This window comes from Pantherophis guttatus, chromosome 3, assembly GCF_059756535.1.
Source record: "Pantherophis guttatus breed Tessera chromosome 3, ASM5975653v1, whole genome shotgun sequence".
Classification (NCBI taxonomy): domain Eukaryota; kingdom Metazoa; phylum Chordata; class Lepidosauria; order Squamata; family Colubridae; genus Pantherophis; species Pantherophis guttatus.
This window is the reverse complement of record NC_142065.1, coordinates 9,883,074-9,899,041: the sequence shown is the minus strand read 5'-3', so window position 1 is coordinate 9,899,041 and position 15,968 is coordinate 9,883,074. Positions and strand designations below refer to the sequence as shown.

The 15,968-nt window shown below is 38.0% G+C and overlaps 1 protein-coding gene and 1 long non-coding RNA gene across 10 annotated transcripts in view; one reads left to right on the top strand and one right to left on the bottom strand.

The window, feature by feature from the left end:
* Positions 1–15,968, bottom strand: part of DIDO1 (death inducer-obliterator 1) — an 83,922-nt gene that overhangs the window by 32,205 nt on the left and 35,749 nt on the right. For all 9 annotated transcript variants that reach the window (XM_087889028.1, XM_034441321.3, XM_087889024.1 and 6 more), the window contains 3 exons: positions 15,367–15,685; positions 14,000–14,197; positions 9,790–10,015 (listed from right to left, as the gene is read on the bottom strand). In XM_087889028.1, coding sequence (XP_087745154.1) covers positions 9,790–10,015; positions 14,000–14,197; positions 15,367–15,685 — 743 coding nt within the window. The remainder of the gene's footprint in view (positions 1–9,789; positions 10,016–13,999; positions 14,198–15,366; positions 15,686–15,968) is intronic.
* LOC117679417 (uncharacterized) lies at positions 646–3,016 on the top strand. Its single transcript, XR_004595386.3, has 2 exons — positions 646–1,244; positions 2,666–3,016. It is a non-coding gene; the product is annotated as an uncharacterized LOC117679417 (long non-coding RNA).

The window sequence follows — 15,968 nt, the reverse complement described above, 5'->3', positions numbered from 1 at the left end:
CTGAGCAGCAGACTTAGAAGTGCTGTAGCCAAATATCCCTATGCATAGAGCTAAATTCAATTATTTTTATTTTGATAACTGTGTAAAACAAAAAATACAGTACTTTTAAACATGCTTTTTCTTTGGGGGGGGGGGATCACTTCAATTGTCAGGTCCATGGCATTACTTGGGCTTCGCTTAGTCGAACAGCCCTCTTAAATCCCATTAGATCAACTACACTGCTTATTTAAGCTGGGAGGTGGGGTGGAGTTCCCGTTTCAGCTGCCAGTCCATTCTTTTGCAAGCATGCAATTGCATCCCTCTGAACAGCCTGACAAAACCCACGCTATGAAGTTTTTCCAACTTCAGAAAGTATCCACCCCTTTCGTGGGGATCACGTTATCACTCTGGGGCTCAATTAAGCTTTGGCAGATGGGAGATTTATTCATCCTGTCACACTTCACAGAGAAATATGCTCTTTCTCCAGCCAGAATAATTAGCACAAGAATTGTCATGTCCTAATTGACACACCGTGAAAGTGCCCCCAAAGCTGAGAATGATTTAGGAGAGGGGGAGAGAGAGTGGGGGAGAGATAATCATCAAGTTGCCTTCAACTGACACTTCAGTTCTGGAACTTCTGATATTCGTTCACAATTCTCATTTTGTGACATCACCTTGTGCGATATTCCAGCCACAGAAAGAGGGTAGGTGACCACCGTAGAGCTTAAAACCAAGAGGGACAGCAGATAGCCTGCCACCGATTCAAAGCATCTTCTCGATGCCTGGCCCCGATTGATTTAAACTAATTGGTTTTAAGTGGCAAAGCAGGGCAAAACAATCCTATTCTGTGATTAAGTAAACTGGGAATGGTTGCTATGCTGAACCTGACAGCATTGAATGGTTGGAAAGTATCTGAAGATCCAGTATTGACATTTGAAGAGGATACACCTCTCCTTCTTAACTTCCTTTCCTCCTTAATAAGCAGACTCAATGAGTTGGATTTGCAGATTTTTTGTGGGTAGAGTAAGGTAGAGCGCATCAGCTCATTCTTAGGTTTGATTCCTTGCATGAGATCCCTTTTCCTGGAGTGGCAAATCCGATTCCTAGAAGTTTCATCTCATCCCATGGACAGAAAGCCATGGCTTCTTAGTTACATGCTGAAGACATAGGAGGAACATGGTCTCTCATGCGGAGGCAGACCTGTGCACAATCCATGGAGACAGTCCACAAGATGGAGATGGATTAAAGCCAGACCTGGTTTGTGGGTGAGTGTTACAATTGCCACCTCTGCATAAAATGGCTAGTGATTGGTCTGTGACAACCCGAGTCAACACACATCTGAAGGTATTGTAACAAATCATGTCCCGTTTTGAGACGTATAAAGGCAACCTTTGTATCTAAGCTATGTCCTATCCAAATCGCGCCCCCCCCCATTCACTGAAGATAAATTTCTTTAAAAACCATTAAAATACCTTTAAGGCTGAGTGAATGTTAAAATTAAATATTTTTGATTCTTGTACAAAGAGCAGAATCTGGGTACCACTCCCTCAGTGAGTTACCTTAAGATTTTATCCCTCAGTGACATGCTAAATACGTCCTTATTGCTACAAATTGCTAATTTTGTTCCTTCCCTTTCCCATTACAAAATATTTGCATTAAATCAAAACGCCTAACCTAGTCCAAGGTGAAGCAACATGGGGACAGGAGAGTTAAGCATTTTGCGGATTCAGATGGACTTGTAATCATCTTTAAATTTACATTTGAACATGGGTAACTTCTGCTCGCAGAACATTCCTAGAATGATATATATGAAACAATTAAAAAAAAAAAAACTTCCAAATCAGTGCAGCAGACACTACTATTCTGAGAAAGGAAATCAAAATAGCTACTTTTTGAGTGGTTAAGCCACACGCTATTGCCAAAAACCATGCCTTACAAACCATCCTACTTGAATTCACACATTAGCTAAGCCACAGCAAGGAACTTTCAATTTACTGTAGGGTGTGTGTAGCCTTAATTTTTTTTTGTTTCAGATGGAATCATGGCAACAAAAGGGGGGAGGGGGAGAAAGTTCTTGCTGATATAATGACTGCCATTAATCTAAACTATATAGGAACTGTTTGTATACAAGTTGGGCCTATTTGGATTCTGCTGTTAACTCTTCAGTAAAATATATATTAGTAGCAGACCTGGTGACATCTTATTGACCAGCACACAGAACTGCTTTGTTACAAGGATTTTGTACATAAACTGAAAACCAGCAAAAGTGTAAAGGTGAAATGAGAGGCAAGGGCCAACAGTTGTGGTAGGCTAGACACTGCACTGGGAAAGATCAATGACATCAGAACATCGAACCTTCCAAAGTACTTCTGAAAAGAAACCACAAACAAAGGGATTTGGCAATATTGGAAAGAGGACTTGAGATTGCTTCCCATCTATTTTCAGGGTTTTCAGTGCCAGCTTTACAAAGGTTGACTGAGATTTTGCACACCAATTGACTTATTAGGTTGATTTCTGGGAAATGATGTATGCTATTTATCCATCTGAAATGATTTGCAATATTCTGGTGGCGAGATGGGCGGCAAATACATTTAATAAATAACAATAACAATCTGCAATGTTCTAATGATTTCCACAGTAGTTCGTTCACGGGAATCTCATGTGATTTTTTTTTTTTAATCCCCAGGTATCCATTCTGTAAAGCTGGGAGTATATGGAGAAACATGCAGCAGACTAAAACCTCTAGAGGCCTTATTCCAATTCTGCTACAAGTTCACAGTGCTGAGAATTCTGAATTCCAACCCTCCTCTCAAAAGTGAGCCAAGCCATCGTTTTTGGATTGTACCATTATCTTCTGGGGAAAAGAAATACTGGAATGGCGGCTAAGCTAACGGACAGACGCAGAGCCCCCTTCAAGTGTGGATGTTCTGAGCCGAATGCTCTTTTGCCATGCTGCCATGATTTGAAGTTGAAATTTTCCTCTTTTGTTCTGGCCTCTAAAAGCATGAATGTGTTTAATTAAATGTGGTTAACAGTTGACTTCCCACAATTTTTTTTTATTTATGTACTGACAAGTTATAGAATTATAAAATTGTACCGTTCTATTTTAACACAGTTTTTTTTTAATGATCTGTACACACATGGAATGAAAGAGATTTCTAGAGGAGTGAATAAACCCTGAGGGACCAAGAGACTTTAAAACCCACCCAAATTGAGAAATGAGCAGCTTGAACTTTGGCCGAAGGGGTATTTTACTCACAAAAGGAAGCCTGTTCCATGCACTTCTATTTACCTGAAAAACAATCTTAGACAAACAAACAGTGGAGACACTCTACGAATTTACTTACCACAGCTTTTCATACTGCGCCTGCATGGGCACTGTATTAGAAGATGCACATCATACTGCAGAGCCCAATTCCTATATCAGCATGCTTGAAAAGGACTTAAATATCTCTTGCAAGCCTAACATTGAGTTTCTGCAGATGTTACCCACACCTGCAGATGTCACCCACACCTGCAGATGTCAGAGGTTGGAGGAAGATACTGCTATGGTTGTGCCTTTTAAGATAGCATTTGACTGTATCCTCTCACCAGCCCTGGTCCAACTTGAAAGCAACACCCGTTTGAAACCCAAGTTATCAGGCACAATATTTGATAAGTGATTAGCAGATTCATGCCCAGATCTTTTTATAAAAAGCACAACGAGAGAGATATGTATGTAGGAGCCTTTGCCTAGTTCCACACCACTCATGTTCATTCTTGATTCAGGTCAGCTTCAGTTGTTTTTGTCTCTAGTTTGAACAAATGGAACTATTCGGTTGAGTTGGGTGGCTACCAACATTAAATACTTAAATAATGAAATAAAAGTTTGCCATTACATACATTCAGGCTTGATTCTATGTTTCGGTATCAATGCATTGCTACTAAAACAAAAGGCATCAACTTCTCTATACTTCACCCACCTTTAAAAGAGAAGAAAGGGACACTGCCTTCTTCCCCAACCAAGAGCTATAGAGAGGTGGATGCACTTTGCTTATCAAATTAGATATAAGCTATTGCTTATACAGTATGTCCATGTTTCCCACAGCAGCGGTAGCTGTTTTCAAGTCAACTGGAAGAATGCAAGAGGTTGCAATGACTTTTACCGAACGTATCATCGGTGTCTTACTAAATGCAGGAAAGAAAGCCTGGTTTTCCAAATGAATCATTCAAGACCACACCAATTACAAAACACTCAATTGGTGCATCTTGGGCTGAAGGTGGCCTGGGGTAAAAGACTGGATGTCTTCCTGGAATATTCAAAATCTCAGTTGTTGGCCTGTGGGGTAAGAATGATCTATACGCTTTTCTTTTCCCGCCCACCCCCAGTGCAGATTTGTGTGTGATTCTGCAGCTGGTACACTCCACCCCCCAATATCTGGTGCAGCCCACCGCTTAAATCTTCTCAGGTAGGTCTTGAAGATGTTGCTCCATGGAGGGCCTCTTCAGGTCCCATTCGCTGCTTTCAGGCACAAGAGAAGCCGCCACAGCAGTCTGGATCTGATTCCTGGTCTCTAATACTGGATATACGATACACCAGCATGGAGAACCCCTTTTACTTGGAGGGAAGGAAGAGGTGAAAGATTTCTAATGACTTATTCAGCCAGCTTAAGAAAATGATAAAAACAGAACATATTATATAGAGTAAATAACATTCAGCATTTGGCTATGAAAAGGCTGGAAAGGGCAATACAAAGCAGCCTCAAATAATCTGAACATTCCTGAAAAAATTAATGGAACAACTCATGCATCCATTCCCTTTGCTCCCAAGTGCCCTCGTTTAGATTTTAACCCTGATTTTCTTTTAATTCCATAAAATACTGTTTTTAGAAATTTAGTATTAATCTTTGCCTGAAACTTTGCATTCTGCCTGTAGTGCTCCAAGTCACAGAACTCTTTAAGAATTAAGCTGTAAAGTCAGATTAAAAACTCTCCCGCAATACTGGCTTACAAATTTCAAGTGAGAAATTTGATGTCTCTGGAAAAGACTGATTTGCTATCCTTGAACACAGTTGTTCCAAGGTGCCTCATTACTGTTAGATGTAGGACTGTTTTTTCTACGTCTGAATATTCAAGCTAAACCTTGAGAACTTTCCTCCCGATTAGTCACTGTAAATTCCAATTATAAAGGTAAATGTATAATAGCATTCTGATGCCATCACTGATTTTCTAGTACAAATTAACGAAGTCAACTCAACTATTTCTAAACTATTTTCAGAAACAAAAATGAAGTTGTTCTTAGGTTTTGGTGCACAAAGCAGATTACAGGTAGTCCTCAATTTATGATCACAGTTGAGCCCCAAATTTCTGTTATTGAGATGTTTGTTAAGTGAGTTTTTCCCCATTTTACGACATTTCTTGCCACAGTTAAGTGAATCACTGGAGTCGATAAGTTAGTAACCCAGTTGTTAAATGCATCCAGCTTCCCCGTTGACCTTGTCAAAAGGTTGCGAAAGGTTATCATGTGACCGTCGGACGCAGCAACAGTCGCAAGTATGAACCAGTTGCCAAGCATCTGAATTTTGATCCCATGATGATGGGGATGCTACAAAAGTTGTAACTGTGCAAAATGGTCATAAGTCGCTTTTTGCAGTGCCATTGTAACTTTGAACAGTCACTAAATGAACTGTTTAGTGTCGAGGACAACCTTTATTATGTTTAAGTCGAGGACAACCTTTATTATGTTTGACCCTAAATGCTACGTAACTCAGAGCAATTGTAAGCATGCCCTTATGTAAGGCACATTCAGTTCCTAAAGTATTTTATGTCAGGGAATAATATCTTATTATCCTAAATATTATCCTTACTATCCTATCCCCTCTCCATTTATAATATGCTACAGCCCTGGTGGTGCAGCGGATAGAATGCTGTATTGCAGGCTGACTCTGCCCATTGCCAGGAGTTCAATTCTGACCAACTCAAGGTTGATTCAGCCTTCCAAAGTCGGTAAAATTAGTAACCAGATTGTTGGGGGAACTGTGCTGACTCTGTAAACCGCTTAGAGGGGGCTGTAAAGCACTGTGAAGCGGTATATAAGTGTAAGTGCTGTTGCTATCTTATAAACCCTCCAATTTGATATGCTAACCATAACAGAGACCAAAGTACTGTTTACCTCCTTAGATTTTTTGGAAAAGCACACCTGGTAGACTAACTCCAGTGCACAAGACCTTTTCGTGTGTGTGTGTGTGTGTGTGTGTATTCATTCATGTGTATACACATATGCACACACACACATATGCAATGTAGTGAATAAGGATAATTTTTACTGCTTGTTTCTCCAATGAAGACAACAGTACAATAAATTGATGCTTTTGTTTAAAATAATTTTGTATTTATCTTCCCCCCCCCCCTGTGTAGGGTTTATTTCCCACTCTTAATTACATATCTATTTTTATTTTGATTTATCTGGCTGCTCATAACCTCTTTAGTTTTTTTTTATAAAAAAAAACCAACAGCTTTAAAAAATTTTAAAAGCATTCACTGCAATCTTTTCTTTCCTTTACATACCTGCCCATCTGACTTTTTTTTTTTTACTCTAGGCGGCTACTGATTCCTGATTCTAATCATACTACTGATTCCGTCCCCCCCCGGCATTCCGCTGAGAAAAAGAGATGTGAAATGAGATTAAATGCTCTGATTCTAGACAGCCAGAATCAAAGTAACGAGAACAGCAGAATGTAGGACATTTCTCCTTTTCTCCCTAGTGGGTGCACAAGCCTCATCCTTGGGATATATTCCAATTAAAGCTTATTATCTTGTTATGATTTTGTCTATTATTTGGATTCTCAAAACCACTATTTTTGTGACAACATTTATCCCAAGGCCATGTCAAAGGCTTAAGAAGCAATGCACTTTCGGAATGGTACAATAAATGAAACAACATCCTATTTCATCCACTAATGAAGAATAAAACGCAGCACCTGAAATACTAATACAAAATAAACCAGATACCATAACAGCAGGAACAAGTTGTGACTCATTGGCTTTGCTTTTATAGTGCAGGTGTGCTAGTATTTTGAAATTTCACTCCCTCATCTAATCTACATATTCATTTGTTTGATATAAATTCCAGAACTGTGGAATAGCTTGGCAGTTGGTTTTAAGAATTAAGGAACTTACATTCAAGGTCCAATTTAAGTGAAGGATTCACTGCCTCTTGTATCATTGTAAAGGATATGAGATACTCTCTGGCTAAATTAAACCTCAAATCATCAATGTTATTTAATTTCATAACTTTCTGAATGACTTATTAGGAAATCCTTTCAAGCTAAATTTAAGATAGAATTTAGTGTTCCAGGCCTAATAATGTATTGATACGCTATTGTGCTCAAACTATTCTGCCTTCCCTTCCAAGAGCATTATTGACTTTCCTTCATCTACTAGGGGGAAAAAATATTGCTTTTCCTCTCAAAAGCATTGTATGTCCCTTTATGTAAGCACTAGGTGTTTTCTTGGAACCACTGACCAAAAATCTCAAACCATCAAACGGTGTGTATTTTTTTTAGAATTAAACGCTAGGTTGCCTGAGATTTAGATCAGCTAGATAATAAATTTCTAAGACCTAGCATATAATTATGATTAAAGATACTGGTAAGTCTTTTCCACTCTCTCAAAGTAAAAACAAAAACAAAAGAACAACCCTGAAATCCAGATGTTACAGTGGAGATCTTCCCAACAATCTGGGGACATCTTAGGAACCAAGCAGACGACACACATTTTAAGTTATTTTAGACGTTTGTGAACAGTAAACAGATACAAAAGCAACTGGAGCCAAGAAATTGTTATTCAAGTATGGTGACACAGCCTTAACATCAAATGCTGCAGAACACACCTTTTTCTACAATATTGATGTCTCTTTCAAAAGCTGAAAAGCATATAAATACAAAGACTGCTGTGTGTGCTTAGGAGATCCAATCTTACTTCATTAGATGACGATCACCTAACTTCTGTATATAGTTAATTCTTACTGTACTCACCCTACATATATTAATCATTAGTTTCTATCTACAAATATTGCATAACTCTCCTACACCAAGAGTAACTCTTTCCTGGATAACCTCAATCACCGCAAGATAATGGAGTTGATTTAACATATGAATTTATAGTTGGTATCTGGAAGGGACATAAAGAACTTCGAGACAGCAATTAACTTACCTTCAAAGTCAAGCCAAAAAGTCTTCTTAAGATGATGAAAGTTCTTCACTAAACATAAACTGAAGTGAATGCATTCATTTGTGTCCATCAGCAATTGTAAAAACATGATCAAACTATAGATCTCCTTTTAACGTATAATCTTTTTAGAAAAAGACTCCAATGTTGTTATTATTCTACTTACAAGAACACTTATATGAACAATTAAATTGTTAGTACCTGAACTGCCCCGCGAGTAAACAGTTCTGAGTGTAGCAGGAAGGAAACCCACGTATGCTGAAAATCAAGTGCTACTTTCAGGATGCTGATGTTAACAAATTTACTAATATGCGTACAGAAGTGACCAATTCCTTTTGGAAATGTTCAACTGGTCATCTGAATTAATGAAAAGACTGAAGAAAAACTATTTGGGGTTGGACTGGAAGACCTCCAAGGTCCCTTCCAACCCTACGATTCTACAACACTCCTATAAAGAGTTTAAAAGAAGGCTTCAAGATTCACAAGCCTTAGAAACATAATATTTCTTCCATATATGATTGTCAAGCAAGAACTGTAAACATGGAGGCTACACCCTTCATGTGAAGGGGAGCAGGAAGATGTTCTGGATAATTTCTCCTCAAGCCTGGGAGCTCCACTCCTCCAGCGGGTTCATCAAAGTCATCTTCCAATGGTTATAAAGATGTAGCCATACTCAGCCATCAGAGGTTAATGGGAAAAAATGAAGTCAATTCTTTTGCATGCCCGGAACCCTCTCAAGCTTCATACTGACTCGAACAATACATCAGAAATGAAAAAATGTGAAATCCAGACTGCAGACTGTAACATATTTAAACAGAAGGGTAAAAAAGTTCCTTAAAGAATGATTTTACATTATCAAGCATCCATTTACTTACCTTCATAAGTTACCAAGATGTTAAAGATATTCTGTATACTTATCATGTACAAGCTGAGAATTCTCAGTCTGCTTTCCTGTTTTGAAAAGAGCTTATATAGCACACAGCTTTTCTATTTTAAAAAAAGAAAAAAGAAAAAAGAAAAAAGAAAAAAGAAAAAAGAAAAAAAAAACCAAAGGAAGCATCTGGATTTTATGCAGGGCTTCTGGAATCACATCAGGAGATTCATTTTCTTGGTAGGAGTTTTCTCCTCAAAACTGATAAAAAGGTGTGTTTGTGTAAAGAGGTAAATTAATGGTTCAAAATCCCTTAAAAGCTTACAAATTCTGATATTTCTAAGTCAAAATGGAAAGGAATAACAAGGGGCCAATCTTAACAGTAGATACAATTACGCCATACATTACATATTATTATTATAAATGATTTTACCTACCTTCTGTTAAGACTATAGCTACCCTCTATGGAGCACATAAAGAAAATTATGCCTACCTTTGCAGATTAAATTCCAATCATATACAATTAAACAAGAACGTCCGAGTTGTTAATAACACTATGCATGAACCTTGGATTTCCCCCCCCTGAGAAATATGTGTGTCAATCTTTGAAGATAGAGCAAGGGAGCCATTAAAATCCCCCTTTTTTTGTTTTTTTTGCCGGCCCCAAAATGGAAAATGTATTGATAGGAAGAATAAACGACTGCAGAAGAATATCCCTGGAAAATACATACATTTGAATAACAGTGCTGGTGAAATGGCAGGAGTCTGTTCGGGCTTTACTGCATTATAATTATGATCGCTGGCCCAGGATGGTGTGCTGCTCTCTGGGGTTGGCTCTTTACCAACTGTCTGAGCGTTTGCTTCTGTCTTAATAGTGGCCACTGGCGTTTTCTTCATGATCATCTCTCTCTTCTCAGCAACTGGCCTCTTCTGTATGGACAAAGGTTTGGTACCCGCCTGTATAACCAGCAGAACCCTAATCACTATATTTTGCAAGGATAAAATCATTATGACACAGGAAGAGGGCAAATCAATTTAGATATACTGGAAATATTGTTATGCAAAAAGATACGCCTATGCTTTTTCAAGCAGAAATCAAATCCTGGACCCAATCTCTCATTCTGTACGATGAATGCTTATGTGACCTTAAAATTTTTCCTACTGACAAGTGTTTGACTTTCTAGTACATTAATCCAAATATTTCACACTTATCCAAAAATCTTTACCCACCAACTTGAAATCATTTCTAAAACACATTAATTACCCTTAAATGAAAACAAAAATATTTCATTAAGTATTTGGTTTAGTGAAACCTTTGATGCTGCTATTCAAGCCAAGGTAGCGCAGTGGTTAGAATGCAGTACTGCAGGCTACTTCTGCTGACTGCAATTTGGCAGTTCGAATCTCACCAGGCTCAAGTTTGACTCAGCCTGCCATCCTTCCGAGGTGGGTAAAATGAGGACCCAGTTTATTGGGGGCAAAATGATGACTCTGTAAACCGCTTAGAAAAGGCTGTAAAGCACTGGGAAGCGGTATATAAGTCTAAGTCCGATTGCTATTCTGATGGCAATGAAGATCTAATTATAGCTTAAGAGCCTTGGTGGCACAGCAGACTAAAGCACTGTTAAGTAACACCAGCTGCCTGCAATTACTGCAAGTTCAAATCTCACCAGGCTCAAGGTTGACTCAGCCTTCCATCCTTTCGAGGTAGATAAAATGAGGACCCGGTTTGTGGGGGCAATAAGCTGACTTTGTATAAAAAAGAACACTGCTTGGGTGTGTGTGTGTGTGTGAAAGCCCTACTAAGCAGGTATATAGAAAAGTATGAAGGCTATTGCTTAACGCATTGTAAGCCGCTCTGAGTCTTCGGAAAAGGGTGGCATATAAATCGAACCAATAAATAAATAAATAAATACCTTCAATTACTAAGAAAAATGTGAAGCTTGACCCAAATCTATAATGATTCAATAAGCGTAAGAATTGCCCCATTCAGGAATATGCTCAAATTTTTAAAATTCACTACACAGTTGTAAAAACGAACTTTAACTCAAAAAATCAGGCAATACAATCCTTTATGATCAAAAATTCCTAATAAAATTGAAAAATGTTTTACAGACAATATAATTTATTTTCTTAATCTTTACCTCCTTTATATATTTTGAATTAAACATAATATAGATTTTATTTTATTTATTTTTCTTTTTGTTATTTATACTGTTGCTATTTTCTAGATTTTTTTTTCTTTTGTGCCTTTTCTCCTAAGCAGTTTAATGCAGGATATTTTCCTCTTAAGAAATGCATACTCTTTTTATACAATAGTACAATAAATGTATTTATAGTGCTCTTTAGGTTGTATCCAATAGTGTGTTACAGAATGAATATTTATATTTATGTTTACTTTAAAATGAAAGTTTTATAAAATATGTTTATAATGTTCATTGTTAATTTATTTGATATGTTAATATTTATATAATATTGAAAAATGGATTTCATTTGCATTTTTATATATTAATACTCTCTTTTTTTTAAAATACAACTAAACATGATAGAATTCCCCAGCAAGACTGGCTGGGGAATTCTGGGAGTTGAAGTCCATACATCTTAATATAGCCAAAGTTGAGAAACGCTGCACTATATGCCTCATGAGTCAGTGGTCCTGGCTGGGGAATTCTGGGTGTTTAAGTCCATACATCTTAAAAGTTGCCAAGGCTGAGAAAAGTTGAGCTACCTATTTCAATGCAACAGCAGGATGGACATACCTTACAGAATTGTAGTGTTACATAATTACATAATCAATCATGGAATCATATATGGAATATGAATGTTATGCCAGAGAAGGGTTTTGGAGGCATTCTGCAAGAATTATACAGGTTTCAGGGGGCTTTTAAACAGGACACTAAACACTCAAAAGTCATGCTGAGTGCATTTTCCAGAAAAAAAGTTATTTATTATTTTTATATTTTCTCTCTTTGAATGTGACGACCTTTAAAGGACAAGCGACCTTTCTGTGACCACTGGCCAGAAAATACAACTTCCTTAGTAGTTTTCTGTGTTTGTAAGATACCTTTCTCATACTAATGCTTTTACAATAGCAGAAATCAAGAATAAAGTGGCATATCAAGGTTTATATGAATGCAGGAAATACTATGTTTAAGTGCATACTAAAAGGCCAAAGTAATTTGCAGAGAAGTTGGGTATATAATAAAAATATTTTACTATACAGGGGCATTTCTCTCTTGAAGTCGAACAATCACCAAGGGGCTGCAGGTAGTCCTTGACCTATGACCAGAGTTGGGATCAGGATATCTGTTGCTAAGCCGGGCAGTTATTAAGTGAATTGTGCCTCGTTTTATGACCTTTTTTGCAACAGTTGTTAAGCGAATCCCTGCAGTTTTTTAGTGAATGACGGGGTCAATTAAGCAATCTAACTGTCTCTAAATGACTGCCAGAAGCCAGCTGGAAAGGTTGCATATGATGATCACACGATCACAAGATGCTGTAATCATCATAAATATATGCCGATTGGAAAGTACCCAAATTAGGACCATTTGACCAGGGGTGGGTTCTAAAATTTTTTACTACCGGTTCTGTGGGCGTGGCTTATTTTGTGGGCGTGGCTTTTAAAAAATTTTTTTTATTTATATGCTGCCCTTCTCCGGAGACTCAGGGCGGCTTACAATGCGTTAAGCAATAGCCTTCATCCTTTTGTATATTTATACAAAGTCAGCTTATTGCCCCCACAAACTGGGTCCTCAATTTACCTACCTTAGAAAGGATGGAAGGCTGAGTCAGCCTTGAGCCTGGTGAGATTCGAACCTACAGTAATTGCAGACAGCTGGTGTTAATCACAATGCTATCAGTCTGCTGAGCCACCAGGCTTGATGGTCATGTGACAATTCTTTAGGATTTATTTATTTATTTATTTATTTTATTAGATTTCTATACCGCCCTACTCCCGAAGGACTCAGGGCGGTGCACAGCCAAACAATAAAAACACATACATACAAAATTTAAAACAGAATAAAATCAAATTAGATAATTTTGGCCCCGACAAATTTAAAACCCCAAACTTTTAAAACCAATTTAAAATTGAATATATAAAATACTAAAAGATATTTAAAATTTTAAAAATCTTTTATAAAAGAGGGGAAAATTAGGCCAGGCCGGCCTGGTGAAATAGTAAGGTCTTTAAGGCGCGGCGGAAGGTGCGCAGATCCGGGATCCTCCATATCTCTGGGGGGAGCTCGTTCCAGATAGTAGGTGCCCCCACAGAGAAGGCTCTCCCCCTGGGGGCCGCCAGTCGGCATTGTTTGGCTGACGGCACCCGGAGGAGCCCCTCTCTATGGGAGCGTACCGGCCGGTGGGAGGCTATTGGTGATAGTAGGCGGTCCTGCAAGTACCCAGGTCCTAAGCCAGTCCTAAGGATTTAGCAGAGGTACTGGTCTACCAGGCTTTTAACTGCTTGCAGAGCTGTACCGGTCTACCCATTTATTTTTGCAGGCACCGGTCTACTCATTTGTTTTTGGAGGCATCGGTCTACCACCAAACTGCCTTTTACCACTGATCAGCTGTAGGGCGGCCCTTTGAAGCCCCACGGCAAGAGTTTAAACAGGTTTTTTCCTTATAGCCCATCAGCTGGGACTCAGGAGGCAGCAATAGATTGGTGGTGGGGCCAAATAAAAGGTAAGAATAACGTGGGTGGTGGTGGCAGAACCAGTTCAGTGATGTCATATCGTCACCGCTACCGGCTTGGCCGAACTGGGCCGAACTGGGAGGAACCCACCACTGCATTTGACTTTGGGGATTCTGTGATGGTCATAAGCGCAAAGATGGGCTGTAGGTTACTTTCTTCAGTTGCCACTGCAACTTTGAACAGTTGTTAAATGAATGGTGGTAAGTCAAGGACTACTTTTATGTGATTTAATGCGAATCCAGACTTACCAGAGTCTGAGGTTTTATCAGAGGAGGCTTGGGTCTTGTTTTCTCTTTGGGTTTTTGTTCTTTGCCTTCACTGAGGAATTTCATGGTAGCAGCAGCATGTTTAAGGATGCACTCATTCCCGCAGTATACTGAACCTGGCTGAGCCACTTTGGAGCATCCTGGGCCAATGCAATTGGCTGCTTCAGGATCTTCAACCACCTGAAATGTAGCAGCAGAAAATTAATTGCCATTAATACTGTACACGTTTATAATACATTTTACTTAGCTATATAACAATCTGTTGTAATGCAGAATTTTATTAGCTGACTAAAACTTCTATATATATAGTCCTCTAAAAACGAAGGTGCCAGCTGTTTAGTTTCCTTCCAAATAGATAAATTTTTATCTTTAACAAAGGCGTTTGCAAGTAATGTTTGCCAATTGTAGGCATGTCTGTAATTATAAATGTCTGGCTATAATTGCTTCTAGCATGCAATAGGAACAAGATAAACGGTAAGAAATACAGTTTTCCATGGCTGTTTTCCCCATCAAATTCTACTTCTATTCTTGTCCTTTCTTAGGGTAACACATTATGCTAAACCATAACATGGTGGAATGATCTGTCTCAGCAAAGAACTATGACAAAATAATAATCCATAGGGCTGGAGGCCACCGGCCATGTAGACATTTTTTCCATGTGGATTTTACATTATTATTTTCATTGTATTACTTTTTAAAAAGATAATATGCTATTGATTTTCAACAATTGCGTTTCAAGAGGTACTTAGATTCTTGGGTTGTATATGATGAAAAAAATAAGTAAGTTCACAAAAAAATAACTGAACCCCTAACAGGATACAAAGATAAACAATTGTACTAAGAATTATTTCCCACAATGAAAGAATGGCCAGAAAAACACCCTTCAATCAAAGAAAAGAATACATCCAACTTTATTTCTACTAAGAAACAGTTTCTACATTTTGTGCAATAAGTGAAACTCTTGACTTTTGGATTTGCTGATTAGATAGGTTTGTTGTTAGAGAAATAGCTAGCATACCTTAAGTATGCAAAAGTAAAAAGTTGAGGCTACCACTTTTATTCTATTGCAGTTAATAAAGTTGGAAGTTAATGCCTTTTTTTCTTTTCTTCTTCCTTCCCACTTTTTTATTTTTACTTTATTTGATGTTTTGATGAGTTTAATAAAAATTATACTTTAAAAAAGTCTTATTTTACAAAACGTTCCTTGCTCTTTTCTAGGGTGTCAGAATTCTTAACATTTCGTTATCACATTACTATACACACATATACTTGGCAGGTAACTCAGAATGTTTCCACCAGAAGTTTACCAGTAATTCAGTAAAATTAAATTGAATCAGTTGAACACTCACAGGCTGAAATATTTTCAGTTTTTTCTTTCCACTTGGATTTGCAGTTTTCTCAATACGACCCTTGATGCCTTGATCTTCAATGGACTTTTGTTCAATAGTTCCTATGCTTGTGAACTCTGTGCCATCACCTGTAACCTGTCCCAGCAGAGTTTCCTGTTGACCTGTTTCCATAACTATTTCATCTTGCACCTGCAGAATAGTGCAGTTTGGGCAGATATAGTCTTCTCCATTTCTTTCCAGCAGGCGCCCACGGGCCTCTGAAATACCTACACAATTCCCATGAAACCATTCCTCGCATCTATCACAACAAATCATAAACCTTTAAAAAACAAAGCATTAACAAAATATCAGTAATGTATATCAATCAGATTTTGTACATGTAGCATGCCCTATTGTATATATCTTATGAAGTTACATTAACCAAGTCATAGACATTTTTTAACCCTCAAAAGACTAGAACCTTTTTGTTTTTTACAGAATGTTATAGTTTTATCTTAGAGATAAAGATTTTTTCTCTTAAAGATGAGATCACGTTTTGCCTTATATATGATTTTTACTGTGGTATCCACCCACTCGTAGCTTTGTTCTATTTGTATGCCACT